The sequence below is a fragment of the Capra hircus genome, chromosome 22 (genome assembly GCF_001704415.2).
Source record: "Capra hircus breed San Clemente chromosome 22, ASM170441v1, whole genome shotgun sequence".
In the NCBI taxonomy this organism is placed as follows: Eukaryota; Metazoa; Chordata; class Mammalia; order Artiodactyla; family Bovidae; genus Capra; species Capra hircus.
In genome coordinates, this window is record NC_030829.1 from 49099574 (window position 1) to 49111397 (window position 11824).

Genomic DNA, 11824 nt, shown 5'->3' on the forward strand with positions numbered 1-11824 from the left:
CACCTGGGATTAGACTGGGGCCTAAGTGATGATAAAGGGCCGATTAAGAGGTTAAGCCTAGGCTGTCCTTCTGCCCATCCAGGCACTGCTGTTTCACGGTTCTCTGCAGAGAGAGGTGGTCTGAGGTCTTGCATTATTCCCCATCCAAGCTGCAAGCCCAGAAGCCCTACCTGACCGGGCTCCATCTCCTCTTTCCTGGCAAGTGGGTCCCTCCGCTCACATTTCCCAGAGGCCTCCTGCTCCAGCTCTCTGTCTTGCACTGGGGCTTGAGCTGTGTCTCTCCTATTTTTTATCCCTCTGTGTCCTGGCCCTGTGTCTCGCTCAGGTTCTGGTCTTTCTCTCTTGCTCTGAAGGATTTCTGTCCCCTCTCCCCTCATTTCCCTCTCTTGTGTTCAGTGACTCAGAGTTAAGAGCAAGGACTTTGGAACCAAACCGAGCTAAGTCACACCAACGTGGCTTCCCCACTCACTGCTGCGTGGCCATGGATATGTCATTTTTCCTATCTGAGCCCCAGTTCCCTGAGCTGTGAAGTGGGGCTAATAATCCTCATTGTTCAGTGTGACTGTCAAGCAGCATAAAAATTCAGCCTTAGCAAAAGAACGAGGAAAGAAGGTTACATATACACACCTTAAAAACCGGCAGTCAGAGTGGGAGGGGACTCATGTTTAGTCCAATTAAGAACACCAAAGGCTCCCTACCATCAAAATCAACTGCAAACGCTTGGGGCTTCCCTGGTAGCGCAGTGGTAAAGAAGCCACTTGCCAGTGCAGAAGACATGGGTTCCATCTGTGGTCTGGGAAGATCCCACACGCCATGGAGCAACTAGGCCCGCGCACCACACCTACTGTGATGGTGCCCTAGAGCCCAGGAGCTGCAACTACAGAGCCCTGACGTCACAGCTACTGAAGCCCGAGTGCCCTGGAGCCCGTGCTTTGCAACGAGAGAAGCCGCCGCAACTAAAGAGAAACCCATGCAGCAACGAAGACCCAGCGCAGCTGTAAATAAATACATGACATTACAACGTTTTTTAAAAAGAAGGATAAAAGGTTATATACATGAAACTACTACCAATAATTACATTAGGAGTGCGAGGGTGCGTGCTGAGTCACTTCAGTCGTGTCTGGCTCTTTGCAGCCCTATGGACTGTAGCCCTCCAGGCTCCCCTGTTCATGGGATTCTGGAGGCAAGAATACTGGAGTGGGTTGCCATGCCCTTCTCCAGGGGATCTTCCTGACCAGGGATCAAACCCACGTCTCTTATGTCTTCTGTGAGAAGAGTTGAATTGCTGATCCGCTTATATAATACCAGGGACCTCTGTGAGGCCCCTAGGACCAGCAAACCTGCTTTCCTTCCCCTTCAGGCTCGGGGCTGGGAGTATATTCAAGGGGCTGATCCCATTGACACTCACTGACTCCTCCTTATTTCTTTCTGCCCCTCCCAGAAGCGATCTACTGAGAACCTCTAGGAGGAAACTCTGGTAGAGGTGGCAGAGAATGGTGGGGATAGGGTAGGAGAATGGGGACAGACCCCAGAATGCTGGCCCTTCTGTGGGTCTCCCGCAGTGGTCCTGAGGGCTGCCTGTGTTTGGTTTCCTGTGCTGTGCCCCTTACCCCGGCCCCAGGAGATGTACCCTCATCATGATCAAGCCAGCACACCTGCAAAAGCTCCCCTTGGATGATGTTAACCCTATGCTCCTCCGCCCCTGAGGAGGCCCCTCCCTGCCCACTGGCTTGAGTCTGAGCAGGTCCTGGTGGCATTCAAAACCCCAACACCCTCCTTGCTTCTAGGCTCACCACATCCACCAACACCCCAGTCCCTGGCCTCCTCCCTAATCAGTGGTAAGGTCTCCTCACCTCAGTTTCCTCATCTGTGAAGTGGGGTGAACGTCATCAGCGTCAGCGGTGACTAGGGGCTAGGCTACGGCAGCAGGCTAATGGGGGCGTTACACTGATGTGGGTCTCCGAGGGGTCTGGCCAGCACCTCTGTCTTCAGACGGATGCTTCCTGTGCCTTCTCTGTCCCGTGCATTGTACTCCGCTATTGCCCCCTTCTCCAGTAATCTTGTTCCTTCCACTCGCCCACTCATTAACCTCACACTGACACTCCCTTTCAGCCTTCATCCTCCTCTTCTCTTCAACTGCTCTCCCCCGAGCCCCACACTGGCTTTCTCCACACTCCCTCTTCACACCACAGTGCAGTTCTCAGTGACCCCCGGGGCTGTGACCCTGAGGGGACCAGGGCCTCACTGTAGCCAAGTGGGTCTTCAGAGGCCAAGAGCAGACAGAGGTGGGGCCCTGCTTGTGCGGTGTCTGACTGACCCCCCGTCTCCTCACTGTGACCTCGAGGTCCTCAGGGAAAGAAGAAGAAGATAGAAAACTGCTTGAGGCCACTTGAGCCTGAGATGTGGGTCCTGGCTGGTCCTGAGGTCTTAGGGGTTTTCTGGCCTGTGTGGTTCTTGCTTTCCCAGGGACCTAATAACCAGAAGACTTACAGATAGGTAAGTTTAGCCACAGGAAGGGAGTTTACTTTGTTCCCCCAATTCTGATATCCTCATCAGACATGATCATTGTTAATTTTTGTAGATATCTTCCTAATTTCTACCACCTTTTAAAATGATACCTTTACAAGATATATGTATATAAATCTATGCTTTTATTTAGTTCATTTTGATTTGATGAACTTGCTAATCCTGCTAAATCTTGTACACGCTTCTATATCAGTACATAGAGGGCACACTCATTGCTTCTAACTGTTATTTGGTATACCATTGTTTAAATGAATTGAAATCAGGACTGCCCTGGTGGTCCACTAGCTAAGACTCTGCACTCCCAACACAAGGGGCCCAGTTCCACCCCTGGTCGGAGACCCAGAACCCACATGCCACAGTTAGAAGATCCCAAATGCTGCAATGAAGATCAAAGATCCTAAGGGCGACAGCTACCACCCGGCACAGCCAAACGAACAAACAAATATAACCATGAAATTAAATGAATTGAATTTTATCATACTCAGTGAAGTAAGTCAGAAACAGAAAGACAAATACCATATGATACTCATATGTAGGATCTAAAATATGACACAGATGAACTTATCTATGGAATAGAAACACACTCACATAGATAACAAACTTGTGGTTGCCAAAGAGGAGGAAGAGACGGACTGGGAGTTTGGGATTAGCAGACACAAACTATTATGTATAACATGGATAAACAACAAGGTCCTACTGTGTAGTGCAGGGAACTATATCATATATGCTATGATAATCCATAATGGAAAAGACTATGAAAAAGAATGTGTATATATTATATATAACTGAACCACTTTGCTGTATAGCAGACATTAACACAGCATTATAAGTCAATTACTTCAATAAAATAAATTTTAAAAATAAATGAACCGAAACCCTCTTAACGAATACCAGGCAGGCTTTAATGAGCAGCATTATATACCTTTGCATCAGTGGGTCAGTATTTGAGGTGTTCTTCTTTGTAACCAGAACTGTGTTCGTTTAGGTAGGAAAGAAAGGACAGGTTCTTAAGTTTTCCTTAGAAGAGGCTCAGCTGTTGGGAGTCATTCTGGTGCCTGAGTCATAGGAGCCCTTATGACATCACCCTCTCTCCTTCCTCCCCTCCATCTCTTCCGGCCAGAGCACTGGCTGGACAGCAGACCTGAAAGCGATGGGAACATCCAGCCCCTAACCATGGGTAATTTCGTAGAGTTAAGACCTAAGGCGGTTTGACTATCCAACCCGAACAATGGGCATTTAATGTCTTATGAGGTAGATCTACCCAGGCTTCCTGGAGCTGGGTACATCTCCCATAGTTACCTCAGGATGGGACCCCTTCTCATGTCTGAGATCCTAGGAAAGTCCAGGAAGCCTCGTGTGTGGCTGGCTTGGCACCTAGTGGTGGGGAGAGCATCCTTACCTTCATGTTTTTCTCTCTAACCTCTGATAAGGACAGCAAACCTTCCAACTTATAACCACAGGTTATGATGAAGTCTCATTGATAGAACAGATCTTGAAGGAGCAAAGGAGAGGAGAGCAAGGGATTCCACTTCCAACACCCTACACACCAGTGCCACTGCCCTCCCACCCCTCCCTGGGTAGAGGGATCTGGGATATTGTGTTGGGGACAGCCTTGACTTATTGCATCTCTGGCCCTTGTGGCCCAGTGGAGTGACTCAAAGGTCTGTGACCATGTAACTTATTTTCCAAAGACAGATGCTTCAGGGAGTGAAAGGGCCACTTACCAACATCACACCAGGACGACAGGCATAGACCTAGGATATGCTAGGCAAACTGGGACGAATGGCCACCACACACAGAGTAGGAAATGGAGAGGGGTTGACTCCTCCTTGGCTGTCTTTTCCCCCTATTTCTTCCTTAGGTTGAGAGTCTAGCCAAGGCGTGCGCTGAGGAGGAGGGCAGAGAGGGTGAATCCAGGCCTCACAGGGTTGAGCGTCTCAGAGTGGGGATTGTGTTTGGGCAATGCAAAGGGCAAAGTACAGGAAGACTGGGGGGTGTGTGTGCACATATGTGCATGCATCTTTGTAGTGAGGTATGTGTTGACTGGTGTTAAGGGCCTAAAGTGTGTGAGGTGCAGGAATCTTTTAACATTTTGGTGAGGCAGAGGGAGGCAGCAGGCAGGTTTAACCTGAAGTCAGAGGTGAGATGGCAGGGAGAGCCAAAATGCCACTCTTCCCGCAGACGATAGGTGGCTGAAGGCAAGAGTCCTGGTTCTCAGGTAGGTGGTCAGGTCCAGGCGACATATCTGTCTCTTTCACTTCTCGATCAGGGTGTTCCTGCTGTAGACGGTCAACCAGGTCCGTGCAGAACTGGGCAAGGTTGCAAGTGTGGGTGCACCTCCATTTTATAGATAGGGACCCTGAGACCCCGCGGACAAGATGAGGTTCCCATGTCCATTAACCGGAAGTGGCAGAAGCAGGACACTTAGTCGATATCGAGGTGCAGCTGCTGCTCACAACAGAGCTCCCTAACGGCAGGGAAATGGGCCCCTTTCTGCCACAACTTAGGGCCAAAATGTATGCGTTTCTCAAGTGTCCCCTGTTTTCTCTTTTAAGGCCCCAAAGTAAGAATCGTGATAAATGAAGAACACAAGGCGGTTGTTGCCATTCAGGCCTGGTGGCGGGGCACTCTGGTGCGCAGGACGCTGCTGCATGCGGCTCTCAAAGCGTGGATCATTCAATGCTGGTGGAAACAGAAGCTGGTGCAGCTGATGGAGAGCAGGCGACGGGTGGCCCTAGACGCCTTTGCAAGGCAAGAATGGGCAGTGGTCAAGCTACAATCCTGGGTCCGCATGTGGTGCATCCGCCTCCGTTATTTACGTTTGCTCCATGCCGTCCGCATCATCCAGGTCTATTGGCGCTGGCATAGTTGTCACACCCGTGGTTTTATTCAGGGCCATTACAACCTCAAAGAAAACCAACTGAATCTTCAACTTGAAATCTCTTTGGGTTCACAAGCTTGTAGAGTACAACAATGCATACCACTTCCAATAAAGGAATGACCAGGTCTGCTATATCTGTGTCCCCAGCTCTTTTGTCAGACATACCTCAAGAAGTTCATTAGGGTAAGGATGGCAAATACTTGGCATCTCATAAATCAGCTCTAAGGAAGTGACAGCGGTTGCCTGGGGTTCGGTGTGGAGGATATTGAGAGTCTGGTGCTGGATGAGTGGGGTCTGTGGTTGATTAGCAATGTCTGCTGCCATGGCTAGGAAAGTTGAGGTCGCAGGGCTGCCAAGTCGGCCAGTTCCAGGGAGGCTCCTTCAGTGTGTGGTCTGTGTAAACGGTGCGTCAATGTAATCGTGCAACATGGAGGCCTGTGTCATCTTTTGCTCTTTTCCCCAAAGTCTTTTAAAAACTACTATTTAAAAATGGTGGTAAATACATACATCATAAAGTTTCCCATTTTAACCATTTTTGAGTAAAGAGCTCAGTAACATTAAGCATATCCACATTGTTGTACAGCTATCACAACTGTCTCCAGAACTTTATCTGCAAAATTGAAACTGTACCCACAACCTCCGGCAACCACTGTTATACTTTTTTGTCTCTATGAATTAGATTGCTGTAAATGCCTTGTATGAGTGGAATCATACAATATTTGTCCTTTTGTGATTATTTCACTTAGCATAAGGTCTTAAAGGCTCAGTTGTTTAGAGTATTTTTATATTAATGCTACCCTCTTGCCTTTCTCAGGGACTGTTTCTGTTGATTTACTTTTTTCCTTTGAATAGGCCATAATTTTCCCTTTCTCGGTATGCCTTATAGTTTTTTTTTTTTTTTTGCTGTTGTTGTTCTTGTTGAAGATTGGACAATTGAGGGAGCTTCCCCGATGGCCTTGTGGCTACCACTCCATGCACCCAAAGCAGGGAGCCTGGCCTCAGTCCCTGGTTAGGAAACTAGATCCCAGATGCCACAGCTAAGAGTTTGCATGACACAGTTAATCCCCAGTGCACCCAATAAATACATGAAATGAATGTTAAAAAAAAGGCTGGACATTTGATCTCACAATGTGGTTCTTCTAGAGGTCAGATTTTCACTCTTCCCCTGATTTTGCTGTTTTTGTTGGTTTGTTGTAGGGAGTTTCTGTGATGAGGATCAAAGGGAAAGTGAAGTCGCTCAGTCGTGTCCGACTCTTTGCGACCCCGTGGACTGTAGCCCACCAGGCTCCCCCGTCCATGGGATTCTCCAGGCAAGAGTACTGGAGTGGGTTGCCATTTCTGTGTAAACTTAAGGTCATCTTTGGGTTTTTCTGGGCCTGCACATTTCCCTGGGCATACATGGCAACTTTTAAAATTCTCCTTTATATGTGGTTGCTTTTAAGTGTCCTAGTCCTTGATTGTCTGGCTTCCAAAAAGGGAAAAAAAGAAAGGAGGAGGAGGAAGAAAAGGTTCCCTTTAAATCCCCTGGAAGTCACTTCAGGTGGAGGGTTACGGCGTTGCAACAATTGTCTGTGGGACTTGAAACCGTGGCCCCTGCCTCTGTTTCTGTACCTCTGTGATAACAAGCAGCCATCAGCAGTCTGAGCACAGATCCCCAATACTGAAGCACAGACTCTTTATTGCTCACCTTGGATTCTGCAAGATTCGTACACATTTCTGTAGAACTCATTTACGGCTGCCTGCCATAGTCTTGGGGGGGTCAGGGGGTCCGGGATGGATGGCCTGTACCATGAGAAAAGCTGAAATTAACCAAAATTAGCCACAATTTACTGTCTAAGTTTCTGGAATTATGCCTTCAACTAGACCCTAAAGACTCTACTAGTAAACTGAACTAATAAATTCAGTAAAGTTGCAGGATACAAAAATCAATGTACAAAAGTCGGTTGCATTTCTATATACTAAAAATAACCTATCTGAAAAAGAAATTAAGTCTCATTTACAACTGTATCAAAGACAATAAAATACCTAGGAATACATTTAACCAAGGAGGTAAAAGATCTATATATTGAAAACTAACGGAATGGAAGAAGATATAAATAAATGGAAAGATATCCCATGTTCAGGGCTCAGAAGAGTTGATATTGTTAAAATATCCTTACCACACAAAGTGATCCACAGACTCAGAGCAGTCCCCATCATAATTACAACGGCATTTTTCACATAAATAGAAAAAAAGATCCTACAATTTGCATATAACCATAAAAGATCTTGAGCCAGTCCAAGTATTGTTGAGAAAAGAGAACAAATCTGGAGGCATCACATTTCCTGATTACAAATTATATTATAAAACCATAATAATCAGAGCAGAATGGTATTGGAGAAAAAAAACCAGACACATAGACCAATGGGACAGGATTGAGAGTCCAATAATGAACACATACATATATGTACGGTAAAGTAATATTTGACAAGGGTGTCAAGAAAATACTATTGATAAAGAATTGTCTTTTTCAGTAACTGGTGGGAAAACTGGATATCCACATGCAAAAGAATGAAATAGAACCACGCTTTTACATCACATGCAACCAACTCAAAGTGGATCAAAGACTTAAGTGTAAGACCTAAAACCACAAAACCTCTAGAAGAAAAGAGGGGAAAAACTGCTTGACATTGGTCTTGGCAATTATTTTTTTTATATGTGACATCAAAAGCACAGGCAATAAAAGCAAAAATAAACCCAAGTGAGACACAGCAAATTAAAAAGCTTCTGCACAGCAAAGGAAACAATCAGTAATAAGAAAAGGCACCTTACGGAACAAGAGAAAATATTTGTAAAACATGTGTCTGATAAGGGGTTAATAGCTAATATATATATATACAAGGAACTCAAATAACCCAATAGTGAAGAAAAGCAAAAAACAAACAACAACAAAAGTAAACCTGATTTAAAAACGGCCAGTGACCTGATTAGACGTTTTCCAAAGAAGACCTACAAATGGCTAACAGATGAAAAAATACTCAACACCACTAATAATGGACATGCAAATCAAAGCCATGCGAAACATAACCTCATACTTGTTAGAATGGCTATTATCAAAAACATAAATGGTATGTGCTGACGAGGGTGTGGAGATGCTGGAATCCTTGTACATTGCTAGTGGGACTTAGAAGTAAAAATCCACAACAAAACGTTAGTGGATCAAACCCAAAAATGTACAAAAGAAATTATGCACCAGGACCAAGTGGAAATTTATATCAGGTGAGCAAAGCTTCTTCACTTTTATTTATTATTTTTGGAGAGTGAAGGAGGCTTTTTAAACAATTAATTAATCAGGCTGCATTAGGTCTCAGCTGTGGCACGTGGGGTCTTTCAGTGCAGCACGTTGTGTTCTTTATTGTGGCGCAAGGGCGTCTCTCCAGTTGTGGCCTGTTGGCTTTTCTCTGTAGTTGTGATGTGGGCTCCAGAATGCACGGGCTCAGTAGTTGTGGTTCAGGCTTAGTGGCTGCGGTGTGGCAGGCTTAGATGTTCCCTAGCATGTAGGATCTTGATTCTCTGACCAGGGATCGAATCTGTGTCCCCCGCACTGAAAGGCAGATTATTAACCATTGGATCACCAGGGAAGTCCCAAGGCTACTTTGAACATTCAAAAATTAATTGATCCACCATATCAATGGGCCAGAGAAATCATATGACTATTTAATATAGACAGAAAAACCATTTGACAAAATCCAATGCCTATTCATGATAAAAAGGAAATTCTTAGTGAGTTAGGAATACAGGGAACTACCTTAACTTGATAAAAAGAAATTATATCTAACATCATACTTTTACTGTTTCTTGGTATGGTGAGTGATTTTCTACTGTATGATGGACATTTGGGGTATTAGGAGGCTCTTGATGCTATTTAAATCTTCTGTTCTAGAAGGCAGCATCCTGTTTAGGTTTACCATGTAGATGCTGGCCTACTTTTGTGGACCCTATTTCCAATGAGAACATTCTTTTCTGGGTTCCTTCAATGCAGTTCTGGTCTGCTTTATTCTTTTGGTTCCACTGGATCCCTTCTGGTGCCCCCTGCAAGGTTGAAGGCATTTTTCTAGGTTTCTTCTTGTCATTAGATGGAGGGTTTAGGATGTTGGACTTCTGAAGTAGAGAGCAATACTCTGGCCTGTTCTCTGACCAGCTGATGCCAAACGGGTTTCCTACCCTGTCTCTGTTGGTGCTGCTGGATGAAAGAAGGGCCTACTTGGACTGCACTTTGCTGTTGGGTAGAGGGCCAGGAGGCTCCTGTTCTGGATCTTCTGTGGCTGGACAGACAGCCAGGGGCTGCTGGCTCTGGATTGCCTTCTGCCACTTAGTCAAAAGCGAGGAGATTCTAGGCCTTTTGGAGCTGGGGTACAGGAGGATGCCACTCCCTCTTCCCATCCAGTTTGTGGTGGGAGATGCATTGGCCTACTGAGGTTCTGCTGTTACTGTTATGGGCAGATCAAGCCTGCTTCTGTTAGCAGATGAGAAATACAGTGGGTTAGCCCATGTAGGTTGTGCTGTTACTCCTGCTGAGGACAGACTACGTCATCACTGCTAGCAGATACGGGGTGTGGTGTGGGTGGATAAGCCTGGGTTCACTGTTGCTGTGAGCAGATTATGCCTACTGCTACCAGTGAGTGTGGGGCAGGGGATGGGTTGGCTTATATGGGTACTGGACTCACTTCTGTAGGCAATTCAGTCTGCTGCTGCCACTGGGCATGGATCTCCCTGCTGAGTCTCTGCTGGGCTTCTCTTATTTTGACCAGAGGGAGCATGCTTCTCACTTTGTTTTGTTTTGCTCTCCCTATGCCTGTTGTTGGTACTAGGTTGCAGACATATCTGACGGGCAGTCTGAGATGTATGGCAGAGAAAACAAAATTCATCGAGGTGCACCTTTAAAAATCTTGAGATTCCTAGATAATCTGCCATCTTTCCACATTTCAGAGTCCTTTTATGATTGTCTGTTGAATTATTTCCAGAGTGTTTAGTTTGTATTCAGAGGAGAGGAAAGGGGGAAAAATGAGTTACACCATCTTGTAGAAATGGAAGCTCTCACTCCTAGGTTTTTAGCCAAATAGAGTGCAGAACTTGTTTACACACACACACAAAGCCAAATATGTATAGCAGATTAATTTGTAACCACTCAAACTGGAAGAAACTCAAAATCCTTCAACTGGTAAAAACTTCTGATAACATTCTTAAAATGGAATACCACTCAGCAATTAAAACAAATGAGTACACACAATAGGAGAGAGAAGTCTCAGACACACTATGCTAAATGAAAGGAAGCCAGACTCAAAAGGCTACAAAATATTCCTTTTATGATGTCCTGGAAAAGGGAAAACAATAGGTACAGATCAGTGGTTACTAGAGTCTGGTGGAGAGTAGTGGGCAAGTACAAAGGGGTACAGAAGAATCTTACTTTATGTATCTAGAAGCTCAGTTATTGGGTACATATATATTCTATCAAGGAATTGTTGTGACTGTTGAAAGATATAATACTGATGTTATATTTTTTACAAAGTTCTCCTATTAAGGACATATATTAAAGCACTTATGGATTGAGTGGTATGATTTTTATTGTTTGCCTTTAAAAATTATTTTAACAAGAATGGAGTAGCTAACTCTGCAGCCTGATGTAGAGAGAATGCATAAGGGCAGAGAAATGACCACTGGATTTGGTCAGCTCGAATGCTGGTGATGTCCATCAGTGCAGTCTCAGTGAAGTGAGCTGGGCACAAGCCTGATTGGAATGGGTTGAAGAGAAAATAGTGGGAACAGAAATGGAAACAGTGATGGCATGTTTTGCTGCTAGGAGAAACAGAGAACTGGAAAGAAATTAAGATGGCATGTTTAAAAGATGGAAGAGGTAGACATTGATACTTTGGACAATAGGGTTATGAATGTAGGATCAAACACCTCGAGATGGCAGCAGGATAGTGGAGAGGTTAGCCTTTGATGGGATCAAAGACTCTTCATTTATTTCAACTGGAGGTAAGGCAGCATGTGTGGTCCATATGGAGCTGGGCTGGAGAATAAGGTGGTAAGAAGATGGGGGTCCAGTCTGCTCCCATTTCATCAGTTAAGTATGCTGCTGCTGCTGCTAAGTTGCTTCAGTCGTGTCCGACTCTGTGCGGCCCCATAGATGGCAGCCCACCAGGCTCCCCAATCCCTGGGATTCTCCAGGCAAGAACACTGGGGTGGGTTGCCATTTCCTTCTCCAATGCATGAAAGTGAAAAGTGAAAGTGAAGTCACTCAGTCGTGTCCGACTCTTAGCGACCCCATGGACTGCAGCCTACCAGGCTCCTCCGTCCATGGGATTTTCCAGGCAAGAGTACTGGAGTGGGGTGCCATTGCCTTCTATGTCAGTTAAGTATGTGGTAACATATAT

The 11824-nt window shown here is 45.5% G+C and overlaps 1 protein-coding gene across 1 annotated transcript; it reads left to right on the forward strand.

Moving 5' to 3' along the window:
* LOC102188448 (IQ domain-containing protein F5) lies at nt 3627-5539 on the forward strand. Its single transcript, XM_005695900.3, has 2 exons — nt 3627-3703; nt 5082-5539. The coding sequence occupies exons 1-2, from the start codon at nt 3700-3702 to the stop codon at nt 5525-5527; spliced, it is 450 nt and encodes a 149-aa protein (XP_005695957.1). The 5' UTR covers nt 3627-3699; the 3' UTR covers nt 5528-5539.